This window comes from Lycorma delicatula, chromosome 1, assembly GCF_047948215.1.
Source record: "Lycorma delicatula isolate Av1 chromosome 1, ASM4794821v1, whole genome shotgun sequence".
Classification (NCBI taxonomy): domain Eukaryota; kingdom Metazoa; phylum Arthropoda; class Insecta; order Hemiptera; family Fulgoridae; genus Lycorma; species Lycorma delicatula.
In genome coordinates this window covers 35,186,316-35,202,290 of record NC_134455.1, presented here as the reverse complement: position 1 = coordinate 35,202,290, position 15,975 = coordinate 35,186,316, and the positions used below count along the sequence as shown (strand labels likewise).

Below are 15,975 nucleotides of genomic sequence, written 5' to 3'. Positions count from 1 at the left end.
ATAAGCAGTTTAACTGTTGACAATAGTATGCATTTTTAGCACAGATTTAGCAGAGTTAATGTTCACTCTGCTGCCATGTGAATTCAGCAGGTATTATTTACACAGCTTGTCTTTGTTCACAAGTGCAGCAAAATCAGTTTACACATGTGCACACACACACACACAGAGAGAGAGAGAGAGAGATAAAGAGAGAAAGAGAGAGAGAAATATATGGATGTTTAATGAACAGCTACTTACTGGATCATCTACAAAAGGAAACTGATTTACAACCATAAAAGTATTTCTTCCTGGAATATCTTTAGCAGAATAATATGCCACAACACCAGGTACTGCCTGAAAAAAAAATTCAGTGTAGTATTCATAAAGCAAAATATGGTTATCGATCAATATAAAAAAAATTGTAATGAGTATAAAATTGTTCAATAATTATGGAATGTTAATTATTGTTTTTTGCAAATAATTACAGCTTTCTTCCCTATTACCTTTTACCTTTCTTCCCTATTGCCTAAACAATTGTATGAGAATGAGATAACTGAAGAAAATAGAATTTCCATAGAAAAGTGGATGAAGCACAAATGTGGTAGAATTATTTTTTATATTTACAGTTTTTTTTCATAAACATATTTAATTCTTGTAAGTTCATCTACCATATATTTACATACTAAATGAAAGTTTATTCTATACAATTTTGTTCCTGTAAACTCTTTTGTATCTAACCTTTCTATCTGTGTTTTGAGTGAGCAATACAAATATTTTGTACAGGTATTTATTAGATATCTATTTGAAGCTGTGTAATTGTTATTTTTCTGCTGCATCTTTATATTTCTACTTTTTATAGCATATAAAAAGTAATTATATAGCAGTGATGTAAGCAAAATTGTGAACTTTATTAATCTTTCTTAGAGTACACTCCAGTTATATTGTCATGCATTTATATATCAGCAAGTGAGATCAATTTCTTTATTATTTTGATTTTTTTTAACATTATTGAACTAGTTTATAAGAATTTATGATCACAAATTATGCGCTCTGGGATTACCTTCATTACACACAGGAAATTCAAAATTGTTTGGCTACTTCATGAGCTGATCAGGGACATTAATATAGCCCTAAACATTATAAAATGTTTATCGAACTTAAATTGGGGCTCAGACAAAGAGACATTATTGAGATTGTATAAAGCATTGGTTCAATCTAAACTAGACTACGGATGTATCGTATATTCATCCGCTAGAAAGTCGCATTTAAAAAAGTTAGACGTAGTTCATAATAGCGGAATAAGATATACAACAGGCGCTTTCCGCACAAGTCCGGCGGCTAGTCTGATGTCTGAAGCCGGAATAATGCCACTACATTATAGAAGAGAGATCCTTTTGTTAAGATATGCAGCAAATGTATGGGCTTTCCCTGCTCATATAAATAATAAATTGATTACGAATCATCCTATGGCTGCAGTATATGAACATCGTGCTACCTATTCCAGACCAGCCGGAATTAGGTACCACGAATTAAGAAGGAAATACGAAATTGCTATACCAGAAACACTAGCAATTTCCATAATAGAAATACCACCATGGCTCTTGCCAGCGGTAAATACTAGGTTGGATCTCTCTCAAGGAGAAATAAAAAAGAAACCAGCAGTGATCATCCAACAGGAATTTTTAGCAAGAGTCAGTAGTTGCGAAGAACATATTAGAATTTATACTGACGGTTCTAAAACCGAACATAGTGTTGGATGCTCAATATATGTAAATGGAGAAGCCCCCTTTGGAAACTGCCAGATGTGGCCAGTGTCTACACGGCAGAACTCACTGCAATTCAGCAAGCTCTTCGCTACACTGAACACTATTGCGAAGAGAGAGTGCTAATATGTTCCGATTCTTTAAGTGCACTTGTCGCAATTCGGAACAAGAACATTAAGGATGTCCTAATTGCAAACATCCTGTCCATTATATACGTTCTAAATCAACGAGGACAGCGATGCGTATTTGTATGGACTCCGGGACATGCTGGTATTACAGGTAATGAAATTGCAGAAGAAGCTGCCAGAAAGGCAACAGTCTGCGATGATTTGGATGCATTTCCTGTAAGAGTGGCAGATGTTAAAAACCGTCTAACAAACATAGTAAAACACAAGTGGAATGCTGAATGGAGGAGTTTAAATACAAAATTAAACTCAGTAAAAACTTCTCCTTATAAATGTAAAAGCGACTTTAAGTTGACTCGCCGTGAACAAGTAGCGGTGACCAGACTTAGAATCGGTCACACGCGATTAACAAATTCATATTTGTTAACCGGCGAAGTGAGACCAATGTGCAGTGTTTTGTAATAAAACACTGACAATCAAGCATCTAATAGAAGAGTGTACCATATATGAGGACCTCAGAAAGAGGTTCCGTCTTAGAAATAATATTACTGCTGATCTGGATAATGGAAATGAAGAAAATATAGTTGCATTTTTATACGCCAGTGGACTTCTTAAAAGTCTATAAAATGAAAGTTTAAAGCTGTGACAAAAGAATCTCTAAGCGGTAGTTTTATATATATATATATAAGGCAGTCTCGAAGCGTGGCACGTATAGTGACGGGAGGTAGCCCTCTTGCCTAGGCCATTTTGGCTCACCTGCATTCAAGAGCAGTGAGTCGGGGTGTGTCCGATGATGGCATGGGGGACCCTCAAGGGTGGATTGAGGGCGCGAGGCTATGGGTGTGCGCGGTGCATGCCTATAACCTGTTTATAAGAAGGATTCAACTGCCACGGCACCCTGGCGCGACTGATATACTGCTCAACGGCGGTTCTGGTCGCCCCGAGGGTGCTCAAACAAACTATAAACCAGACTCGTAGAAGAAAGAAAGAAGGATGTGGTATTGACGGCTTGAATTTTTAATTTCATGGTCTTTTGAGAACCTTATCTCAAATTTTAATATCCGGGCCCTTTACACCCCGTAAGTGTTGTGTGTTGTACTTGTTTTTTTGTGTCTTAATGTTTTGTGTAGTTTGTGTTTTTAAATAAAATGTAAGGGCCCTTTACACCCTTACATATGACGATCCAGATGGTGATAGTAATTTCTTTTAAAGAATGTGACGAGGGCTAATGACCTTAGCAGTCGATGCCCGTAAAAATTCAGATAAAAAAAAAAAATAAAAAAATATAAACATAAACGTTCTTATAAGCATATGTCCAGAGACCGTTTTTTTTTTATTTACAGCTAGCAAAATATTTTGCCCTGATTTCTGGTGCAAGTGTAAAATGATGCCATACTGAAATCCTTGTGACTCAAATTAAGAGGAAGTTTGATAGTTTTATATATTATTCGACCAGAAAATTTTTTAAAAAATCCAGGTCTTTTGTTAAACTGCAGTATATCATTTCATCATGACGCGGGTATTCATGGAAAAACGCCGAAGGAAACCATGGATTTCATGCTCAGCAGTAAGGAGAACTGGAGGAAGGTCGCTGATTATATAAAGACAGTACTAAAACAGAAGAATGAAGATGAAAGAAGTATGGGTTTCTAGTATGTTAGGTTGGGTGGACAGCCTCAGCGGTGAGAGCCAGCATGCTTAGGTGTGCTGTTTCAATGATCCGCTGAGGACTCCTTGGGGTGTGCTGTAGGGACAAGAGAATATTATGAAAGTTCCGGGGATCACATCACGACTTGTAGGTATGATGTGGCTCCATAGAGGACATAATAGAGAATAAAAAATTTCAAAAGAGCCACCGGTAGGCCTGACCTGCCATGCCGGTATATAGCCAGTAGGCGGGGAGGGCCTATTAGAGTAACGGACACTCCCCTGGGTGGCGTAATACCATCAAGTCGGTCCGGCCCAGGGGAGTAGAGTATATCATTTCATGTTCATTTGACAATCCTCTAAAATTTGTTTTACCTTACTTGCTGTATTGAACAATGTGAAATGAGTTTATAACTTCTTTAATGGTAATTTATCAGTATCTATTTTGAGTTGCAATTTTTATTTACTTCATTAAACATATAAAGATTGTAATAGAGAAATAATTTAAATTATTATTTAATTAATAAAATTTTTAATTATTTTGTGAAATAGCATGTGTAATGTGAAATAAAATTGATTTAAATTATACTAAATAAAATAAAATGAATACATAGTGTTATATAATTAAAATACTAATTCAATTTAAAATATTTTACAAGTACTCTTTATTTCTATATGTGATATTTTCTATTAACATTAGTATATTGAGTTTTATTTTAATTCTTACCATTGCATCTTTGACATCAACTGTAAAAGAAGCAGCTGTTCCTTTTTTAGCTATAACCAATGCTCCATACAATTCACCATTAACATTAGGAATATCTCCAGTATATTGTGCCTCACCTATTACAGAAAATATATTATCACATGCCAGTTTACTTACTCATAAAGTCTGTTGTAATAGGGGTGTAGATCCAAACAGGTATAAAAATACTAAAAGTTAACCCGCACGCACGCACTCGTGTGTGTGTGTGTAATTATATTGAAATTTAATATTTTTGTATCTATAGATGTGCAATCTTTGCAAAAAGAACAGTTATGTATAACTAAAAAAAAATTATGATATCCATCTATCAAACCAGACAACAGAACTGTTTTCTTTTTATAACACAGTACTTTGGTTAACATAAAAGGAACTTATATATTTATTGCCATCCTAATAAATTACTGATTCATTTAAAAGAACTTCCCAACAATTTATTTCAATAAAATTAAAAGATTTTCTTTTACAAATGTAAAAATATTAGATATCACTCTGTCAATAAATCTGAAAATAATATAATTAAAAAAATTAAATAAAAAACACCCTGAATTTCCTTTATCTTTGTTTAACATGTTCTCAAATGATTTTCATTAATTTTTTCTGAATTGTTGTTAAATTTTATGGTTAGTTTACATATTTAAAATCATCATATTTATTAAGTTTAGTATCATTTAATGTGTTAATTTCTGAACTTTAACCACATTTATTTATTTTTTATTTCATAATTAATTGTATATTTTGTGATACTGACTGATCATTGTTTTACCATGGTTTCCCTTGATCCACCCAGGATAATGATGGCCCAATTCTTTATTTTATCCATGAGTAGAATATTTAAACAATATTTCTTTATATTTATTAACTTGTTATAGTGGTTTTTCAGTAAAACAAAAAACACAAAAGTAACATTTTGACTGTTTTAGATTATATAGATTTTTTATCACAGTTATGGTCAGTATGTGAAACATGCAAAATAAATAATATAATGATTAAAAAATATATGATGCAACACTTGTTTTCAAAAGTGAAATCCTTACTATTAAAATTTCAATTTTGAAAACAAGTGTTGCAACATTTTATTCTTGTTGTTGAATGTGAATTTAAAGTTATGGGTGGAATACATTTTGAAGCATAAAGAGGGTCAACTAAAACTGCAAATTAAACTGCAATTAAACACAATAGGAACTGCTAAAGTGGAGTAACAGGTCAATTGGTAGATGGGTGAAATGAAAATATGGCTCAAATAAAGTAACCATGTGCCTGTCTATATTAATCGTACTTATTGTAGTTTGATGGTTAGCAATGAAAAAGAAACAATCTGAATAAGTTCCTGCAGTCAGGTAATGACAGAATCTGAGGGTTGGGGTAGGATATTATCTAAGGAAGACAGTACTCCTAAAAAAATATCACAAAAGGCAATAAGGATAGTGTGGTTTATCAACTACAAAGCTGATAAACCACATCCTGGCTTTTGAGAACCATGCAGCTGTACTTTAGATGCTACTTAGCTGCTTTAGCTTTTCAATTTTAGGCTTTGAGTACAGTGCGACTGAGAACTGCTACTAAATGTTGTAAGGAAATGTTTTCCTCATTCCTGTTATTTTTTATTTAAAAAATTATGATGGCTTTCTCTTGGGTAAAATATTCTGGTAGTAAAATAGTTTTTTTAATTTTATTTCTGTGAGAAAACTGCTCAAGAGGAGATCATCACAAAATATTAAAATCATGACATACTTGTGCTTGGCACATAGAATGTTAGAAGTTTAATTAAAAGAATATGGTTGATAATTTAAAACAGGAATGGATAGCTATAAAATGTGTTATAGTAATGATACTAAAGAAAGCAGGGGCAGATAAATGTGAAGAATACAGAACAATTAGTTTAACTAGTCATGCATCAAAAATCTTAACTAGAATTCTATACAGAAGAATTGAGAGGAGAGTGGAGGAAGTGTTAGGAGAAGACCAATTTGGTTTCAGGAAAAGTATAGGGACAAGGGAAGCAATTTTAGGCCTCAGATTAATAGTAGAAGGAAGATAAAAGAAAAACAAACCAACATACTTGGCGTTTATAGACCTAGAAAAGGCATTTGATAACGTAGACTGGAATAAAATGTTCAGCATTTAAAAAAAATTAGGGTTCAAATACAGAGATAGAAGAACAATTGTTAACATGTACAGGAACCAAACAGCAACAGTAACAATTGAAGAACATAAGAAAGAAGCCGTAATAAGAAAGGGAGTCCGACAAGGATGTTCTCTATCTCCGTTACTTTTTAATCTTTACATGGAACTAGCAGTTAATGATGATAAAGAACAATTTAGATTCGGAGTAACAGTACAAGGTGAAAAGATAAAGATGCTACGATTTGCTGATGATATAGTAATTCTAGCCGAGAGTAAAAAGGATTTAGAAGAAACAATGAACGGCATAGATGAAGTCCTACGCAAGAACTATCGCATGAAAATAAACAAGAACAAAACAAAAGTAATGAAATATAATAGAAATAACAAAGATGGACCACTGAATGTGAAAATAGGAGGAGAAAAGATTATGGAGGTAGAAGAATTTTGTTATTTGGGAAGTAGAATTACTAAAGATGGATGAAGCAGGAGAGATATAAAATGCCGAATAGCAAAAGCAAAACGTCTTCACTAAGAAATATAATTTGTTTACATCAAAAATTAATTTAAATGTCAGGAAAAGATTTTTGAAAGTGTATGTTTGGAGTGTCGCTTTATATGGAAGTGAAACTTGGACGATCGGAGTATCTGAGAAGAAAAGATTAGAAGCTTTTGAAATGCGGTGCTATAGGAGAATGTTAAAAATCAGATGGGTGGATAAAGTGACAAATGAAGAGGTATTGCGGCAAATAGATGAAGAAAGAAGCATTTGGAAAAATATAGTTAAAAGAAGAGACAGACTTATAGGCCACATACTAAGGCATCCTGGAATAGTCGCTTTAATATTGGAAGGACAGGTAGAAGGGAAAAATTGTGTAAGCAGGCCACGTTTGGAATATGTAAAACAAATTGTTAGGGATGTAGGATGTAGAGAGTATACTGAAATGAAACGACTAGCATTAGATAGAGAATCTGGGAGAGCTGCATCAAACCAGTCAAATGATTGAAGGCAAAAAAAAAAAGAATGGATAGCTAAACCCTAGATATACAGGAATTAATGAGATGAGGTAGCAAGATTTTTGATCAGGGTGTTATAGGACAATTAACACACAATAAAAAGTGGAAATGCAGTAATAGGTGTAATAATGAATAAGAAAGTAGGTCAAAGTGCATAATTAAAAGCAAGATAGTGAAAAAATTATTTTAATCAGGGTAGATTAGAAAGCTAAGCCTACTTCATTAGTGCAGATTTATATGGCATTTTTTTCAGTAGAAGTGTTAAAAGAAATATATGATAAAGTTGAATGAAAAAAGGGATGAGAATTTGACATTAAGGTTAACTTGAATGTCATAATAAATAATGACAGGAATTAAAACTATTTGGTGAATATTTGAGTGGGTAAGATAAATAAAAGAGGAATTACACTTTACCCCAGGAATAAAAAAATTATTAAGAAAATAATATTTTTATTTTTGAAAATAATAGAAGATATATATGGGTGATACCAGAAGATACAGGAATGTATCAAATATACTGAACAATGGCTGGAATTTAGTTATGATCAAGAGTAAGAATAAGTTTAAGAAATTACAAGAAAAAGAGAAGAGAACATGTAGACTCTTAGAGATGAGATGCAGACTTCCTATGTGAATGAGGTATAAAGTTAGAATTTACTTTAAAAATAATAGGTTCAAGCCTATAAACTACTGCAACAGATATCCTGTTGAAAACAAAATGGTAAAGCTAAAAAGTAGATAATTAACTAGAAGAGGCAATATTAAGTAAAGTGGGAAAGAATTACAATGGAGAAACTTCCACTACAAAAAGGAAAAGTGTCATCAAAATTTGTTCACTGCTTAAGGATTAAAACTAGACACATTTAAAAAAATAGGTATTAAAAATTATACATGTGTATTGAATTCCTCTTTTTTCAGCTTGTTTAAAAATGAATATAATACTTCATTTTTAGTGGCAGGAATAATTTGATAAGATCTGGAAAAACATCTTCAGATGTTAAGAAAAAAATTTCTTAATATCATTACAATTTTTGTATTAATCCAATTCCTCATTTTGTGATAAGAGTTATATACCTCTCTTTCATCAAGTGTTACAAAAAACTCTTTGTATCTTTTAATTTTTAATACAACACCACTTTGAAATAATCTTAAATTTAAGATTTGTTTGGTAATCATGAGATCTATAGGACTTTTTCCCCTAATCTAGATAAAAGGGGTGTAAAGTATTCTCTTAATAGTTAGCAAGAAAATAAAATTTATTATTTTTTTTAAGAGCATTTACTTTGAATTAATTTTAAAAGTACATCTGAGATCATCGTGCAAAACAAAAGTATGAAAAAATGAATATTTATTTTACCTGAACATTGCCTCAACGCCTCAAGTTTTTGCACTGGTTGATTGAGTGGCCATAACTTTTTATCAGTCTGAAAATCTTGTTGTCCTGATGATATAGGTCTAACTAGTATTTCTCCACCACTTCGTAATCTAGGTTTAAGTTCATTTGGTGAAAGGCTCAAAACAAACTGTTGAAAATATAAAAAATTATTTTAGCATAAAACTCAGTGTCTGTCCCATGAGGAAATTAATATACTTCAGGAACCCATTCTACATGTGAAAAGTAAAGAAAAAATTTCATATAAGAAAATGAAGTAAACTATCACTGGTGATAATTTGTGACAGTGTCAAAGGAGGCTCTGCTGTTAAATTTAAATTTTAAATTTAATTTAAAAAAATTAATTTTAAATTTAAAATTAGATTTTTTTAAAATAAAATAAAATTAAATTTTTTTTTTAATTTAAACTTTTGTTGATTAATGTTTTTCTCTTGATTTAACTTTTATTTTGTAAAATTTTCTTCTACTATGCCCCTTAGGTAATCAAAGGGATTTAAATTAGAGAATCCCTTTAAGGCAGTTAATTAATCCTCCTCATCCACTCCATCCATCTGGATAAGTGAGGCTTAAGAGCTGTTTATTGAAAAAAAAAAAAAACATTTGTAGCTTTTTATCAAATGATACAATTTCTGTTAGGATTAGCAACTGATATTTTTAAAACTCTGCCAATCCATTATTTTCCATAAGACGATCATAAAAATAAATGGTACAATTATAACTAACCATTAACAGAAACCAGAAAGTTTCATTAAATTACTTATGTAGATTTTTGGTAGCTCCCTGACCATTCCTTAAGTTATTTATTTAGTTTATACTAAACAATTCTATCAAATTAATATACGTAAATGCATAACATTTTTATATAGCTGGACTCAATTCCAAAAAAACTGATATTATCACCTGTCGGTCACTGGTTGAAGAGGTTGGAAATGTAAAGTTAAAAGTTCTCTACTTTTAACCTTTTCTATACATGTTACATCTCTAAAAGTAACTTTTTTAAAACGTTAATGTGCTTTCCTGAAGTATGTCTGCTTCTTTTAGTCCTTTTGTATAAATCTGTATAAATTCAGATTTGTGAATTAGTCAAAAATATAAATATACTGGGTAAGAATTAAAATATTTTAATTAAAAATTTTCAAATAAATGAAACAAATAACAAATTTTAATAAGTGACTATTTTAATATAGTTTACAGTAAACTACTGTAGCATTGTATTTCACAATCATAACATTTTAAATTCTGTTATTATCATTTCTTTCATTTATCTACCTTTAGTAGTAAATTATCTTAAAATATTAGTTACTGGTGTGCAATGATGGATAAAGCACTATAAAGCATTCTTTTTAATATAACCTTCATTTACACATCTCACTCTACCTCCTAATCTAATTGTAATACAATGAAATATTTTCAAAAAATTCATTTTTCAATAAAAATGAAAAAATAATTACACATTAAAAAATCTTATAAAAAAGTAATAAAAAATCTTTCAATAAAAGGTAATAAAAATAACTTCATCATTTTATGTAATAATTTATTTATTTGATTGATGTCTTACATTTTTTATTAGTTGTTTATGTAATTATTTGTCAGGTATAACAAAAAGTAATGTTTAATTACTGTAACTTTGAACTGTTACGAAATTATAAAAAAATCAATTTTATTAATATAAATTGATTGCAATAACTGGTATATATTCAAACATTCTTTTTAAATACAGTTAATAAGTAATTAAGTTAATTAAAGAAAATTAAAAAAACTTCTTCAGGAAATTAATAATCTAAATAAGTCATTCTTTGTAAAATATATTATTTATTTTATTGTAATTTGTAGCCAAAATACATTATATGAAAAGTACAGATTTATTTATAGAAATTCTAATATAGTGTAAACTTTAACTATAAAGCTAGTTTACTCGTTATAATATGCTACTAAGCTATTACTAGCTTAATTAATGAACAACTATATTTCATTATATGCAACAAGTAACAGTCCTGCAGAAGAATTTTTAAAACTATAATATAAATTTGGTTTAGTATATATATTTTTAACAAAAATATAATTTTAAACCAATAAAAATTTATTAACTGTAATTTTATGGAATAATTAATTAAAAGTATATATGAGTAATAAAACATTAGAGAACATTAATAGTGTGTTATTAGAGAACAGGAAAAGTTAATTTTTTATTTTTTTACCAAAATGTAATATTAAAATAAAATTTTTCTGATCTGACTTTTAACTGCTTCTAAATTCTTCAAAATTCATCTTGATAATGGAAGCAAGTTTCTATTTAACTCTTTATGAAGTTCTATGTAACTCTTTTGCTTTGTATGCTCACGGCTAGAGACTGGATTATATGCATTTGCATATTAAGCACATTTTCACCGGTTATTGCACATTTTAAGTGATGATACATATTTTCGCTATGTTTACAATATTTATCGGTAGAGTACCCACCGAAAAAAATGAAGTCTTACGTTGAGCTGGGCAAACCTATTAGCCGTAAGGATCTTACAGCGCACTTATCGGCCGCGCGTCTATTGTTTTGGTAGGATAATATTATTATGAAGTAAAACACAAACTCATGCGAGACAAAGACGGACGATAACGTTCTGAGTCGCGCATGCCTACTGCAGCGCTCTTACCACTAGGCAATTAAATTACGCATTTTATTGTTGACGCGTTTATTGCATCGGTTTAGTTTTTATTTGTTTGTATAAAGTTTAATGTGTACCATACCTCCCGAAAAAAAGTGTCCTTCGTGATTCCTATCCTGGAATATTTACATACGACGGAAATGTTTTATATTGTCGAGTTTGCGAGAAAAATATTTCGTGCACAAAAAGTTTGAAATAGACCAGTATGTCAAGACAAGTCTTCATATCGCAGAATTGCAAAATGAAGGCCCACGACAAGTTCTAACAGCGGCAAGTAGCACTGATTTCACGTCCAAAGGCAAACAAAAAAAAAAAAAAAAAAAAAACAGCATTGTTTTATGTGAAGCATTCCTTACAAGTAATATTCCTCTTCACAAACTTACAAAACTTCATAACTTACAAATTAATGATTCTAGTATAAAAAAACGTAGCTGTGATTATTTTTCCCACATACCTGCGAGTATTAAAAAGCTTGAAACTCAAGGTTTGGCGTTGACTGAATCTACTCAGTTAATGAATAAATTCCGCCAAATGAACTCCCCATTACCAAAGGTATTACCGTGTAATCTTAAAGAAAAATTTGAAAATATTTTTAACAATATCCCAGGCTTTGAACTTTTGTGTCAAATTGATAATTTTATTAATGGGACAGGTGAACTTTTGCCAGAAACAATAAGTGCTAACATAGCTCCCAAATTCAAATACTGCCCAGTTACCTCAGTGGATGTAGAGCGATCCTTTTCCACTTATAAAAATATTTTGACTGATCGATAACAGTCTTACTACCGAACATGTGGAATACAGTACCTGACTGTTCACATATACAAAAATAACAAAATGTTAAATAATTGTTAATTATAGAATTTATCGATATATTATTCAACTACTTAGTAACTGTATGTTGATCCTTTTCCACTTATAAAAATATTTTGACTGATCGATAACAGTCTCACTACCGAACATGTGGAATACAGTACCTGACTGTTTACATATACAAAAATAACAAAATGTTAAATAATTGTTAATCATAGAATTTATCGATATATTACATTTCATTTTCTACGACACATTCACACAACTTTCTCATTTATATGGATGTAAATGAGGACTTTTATTTAACATTGGTGAAAAATTCAACTACTTACTAACTGTATGTTGATTTTGAAATAAAAAAAACTAAAAATTACTATTTTTTTATTATTTAAAGATGCATATTTTGACACTTTTTCATATTTGACATGCATATTTTAAACATTTTTCATGATTATGCATATTTCAAGCTTTTTATGTTGCATATAATCCAGTCTCTAATCATGGCAATTAAAACACCATATACTTAGCTTTTAATTTACATTATAACTTGCTTATTATGTATATAGTGTTAACACCATAAGTAAGCGAAGTGGAAGAGTTAAATAGCATTTTATGGTGGGTAAACTTACTTATTTAATCAAAGTAAGATTCTTTGGTTATAAAGAAAAAGAAATGGTTATCTACTACAAACATACTGGTAATAGTATATTAGTACACTTATTGTAAATATTAGAACATGAAACATAATGTACATTTCATTTTCTACGACACATTCACACAACTTTCTCATTTATATGGATGTAAATGAGGACTTTTATTTAACATTGGTGAATGAAAAATTCTTATAATGAATTTTGAATTAAAATTCTTAAAATTTTACCTTATAAAAAAGAGATAAAGCAAGTCCTTTTCTAAATTCAGGAGATGCATCGGGTAAAACATGATCAGGGTTAAGTTCTGAGGAAAGAACTTGTAGCACTTGTTGCAAGTCATTAGGATCAAGTAGTCGCTTTCCAACAACCATTTCTTCAGTTCTACTTGCATGAACCTTTACATCAAAGAAAAGAATGAAATCATATAAAAGGAAATCTCATCCTGTCTAAAATAAGTAAATAAACACAAAATAAATAAATACATTGTATAAAATTTCAAAATGGAATGTGTCAGGGCGATGTATAGGGTTAACATTTATTTTTCTTCCTTTGTAAAAGGTTGACAGTTAAGTTTAAATTAGATCAGTTATATTTTAGAATAAAGTTGAACAAGAGTTCTGAAGACTTTCAAAATATTTACTAAATCACAATGTAAGGGAAGAACTTCTAGGAAGATTATCTTTAAGTAAATTTCTTTTATTATTATTTAATCCAAATATTTTTGCTGAAACAAGTAATTTGGTAGCCATGTATTCATCCACATATTTAATTTTAAAACTTAGTTAAATATTTCCTGAAAATGCATTTTACTCAACACATCTCAAGGATGTTTAGATTTATTTAAACACAGTTCCATTGAGTTTCTTTGATGTTTTATTAACAGCAAATGAAATATGGATTCACCATTGCAACTCGAGACTAACAGTAGTTCAAACAGTGGGTGGAAGCAGGTGAAAATGTATTATAGGTAGAAAATACAGTTTCATCTGCAAGAAAAGTCATGGCTATGGGTTTTTAGGATTCTTGTAGTGCAGTGTTCATAGACTACCTAGAAAAAGACAGGACTGTCACTGAGAAGTATCAGGCTTCACTAATGGATCATTTGCAGGCTGCTATTCAGACTAAATGTTCACATCTGGCCAAAAAGAAAGTGCTTTTTCACCAGCACATGCCTGCTCAAATATCTCAGGTTGTTGCTGCAAAACTTTACGTATGCTTTGAAGTGTTTTCATATGGATCGTATTCATTGGATTTGGCTCACAGTGATTATTTCCTCTTTCTAAACCTGAAGAAATGGCTGTCTGGATGAAGAGTCACTTCAAATTATGAGCTCAAAGCTGAAATAACTGCTTATTTTAAAGAATTAAACAAACTGGATTATACTGAGCCCTTTGTTAAAAAGTTGGAAAGTCAATGGACTAATGAATTGGAAGATGTCTGCATTGAAACGAAAAAAAACTTTCTGGAAAATCATGTGTTTTCTTTTTCAGGCTGAAAACTTTCTGAACAACCCTTGAATTACATAATGTTGAAATTGTTTAAATATTTTATAAAATTTATTGTATTAAGTAATTTCAGACTGAAAACATTCAAGTGAATTTTAAAATTAAATATTGTGATAAAGTAAATAATATAAGTTGTCCTAACCCCATATAACTTATAGTACGAGGCTCGGCTGATACATTTTACACACTAGCGTGCTACATGGAAACAAAAGGTACTATCGAGTTGGGCATGGCAGCACATGGTAGCCAAAATCCCCCTCTACAGACCTGTAATAATGCATTGAAATCTATTTACTGGTTTGTTTTCAGCAGCAGTTAAAATGGAGTTGAGTACGGTTAATATGTCAACATGGTTAAAACAGAGTGCAGTGATCGATCGAATTTTTAACAGCAGAAAATGTGAATCCTACGAAATTTTTTTGTTTTTTTTTTTTTGTTTTGTTTGTGGGCGAAAAACGCCTGGGCGTTACCATCGCCCGGAATTTTATTAATAAAAGGGTAAAATAACTCCAAAATAATAAAACTTATAAGGCGTAAAATTAATATTAATCATATAACAATAATTTATTAAAACAAGAGTGAAGAAGGTAAAATAAAACTCAAAACTAATATCGCAGACGAAGTCTTTAAAATATAAAAGTTAAAATAATCGAATAAAGAAACTATATAAAACTTACCTAATTCCGATGGATTGTGCAAAAGGCTCCCTTCTCTGATAATAAAATTAAAGACATAGAACCAAAAAAATTAAAATTTAAAGTAAAGGTTAAAAATTATCAACAACTCTCCTAGCATAAAAATATATATGATAATATTAAATTTTTTGAAGTAACCTGGTACTATGCAAAAACAGAAACATCCGATCCAAAATTTCGTTATTTTTGTACAAGATGTTTCTAGGTAGATTAAACTTACGACGCAACGCCGCATAACATATGCAGTCCACGAAAATGTGGTTCACAGTCATGCGGCAGTTGCATCGTGTGCATAGGGGCGGGACTTCTCCTGACATTAGGTATTCGTGTGTGATACTCGTATGTCCTATTCGTAACCGGCAGATGACTACTTCCTCACGACGAGATTTTCTGCAAGAAGAGCCTCATGGCAACACTGAATCTTTAATCCGTCGGAGTTTATTATCGACGGTAGTCGCCCAGTCACTTTGCTACCTTGCTCTCAGTGATTGTTTTACACGATTAATAAAATCAAAGGTAGTAACTCGGGTAGTGAAAGGAGGTTGAATTACACGCTTCTTTGGCATTATAATCTGCTCTTTCGTTACCTAGAATCCCTAGGTGGCTAGGGACTCAGCAAAAAGTTACTTCTGTGTTGCGATTACCTAACTCAGCGATTGCATTGTAAATTTCAATGACAACAGGATGTTTGGAATAAAAGTTTTCTAACGCCTGGAGAGCACTACACGAGTCACTGCAAATAAGAATGTTTTTATATTTAGGGTTAATATTATTTAGAGACCTATTTATAGCGAGTAGTTCAGCGGTGAACACACTCGTAATACCGGGTAGGCCAAAC

At 31.0% G+C, this 15,975-nt stretch overlaps 1 protein-coding gene across 1 annotated transcript in view; it reads right to left on the bottom strand.

The window, feature by feature from the left end:
* Window positions 1-15,975, bottom strand: part of LOC142317477 (xanthine dehydrogenase-like) — a 152,709-nt gene that overhangs the window by 60,594 nt on the left and 76,140 nt on the right. Inside the window, exons 11-14 of the mRNA XM_075354045.1 lie at window positions 13,165-13,332; window positions 8,776-8,941; window positions 4,242-4,357; window positions 238-333 (exon numbers count right to left, since the gene is read on the bottom strand). Of these exons, the coding sequence (XP_075210160.1) occupies window positions 238-333; window positions 4,242-4,357; window positions 8,776-8,941; window positions 13,165-13,332 (546 nt within the window). The remainder of the gene's footprint in view (window positions 1-237; window positions 334-4,241; window positions 4,358-8,775; window positions 8,942-13,164; window positions 13,333-15,975) is intronic.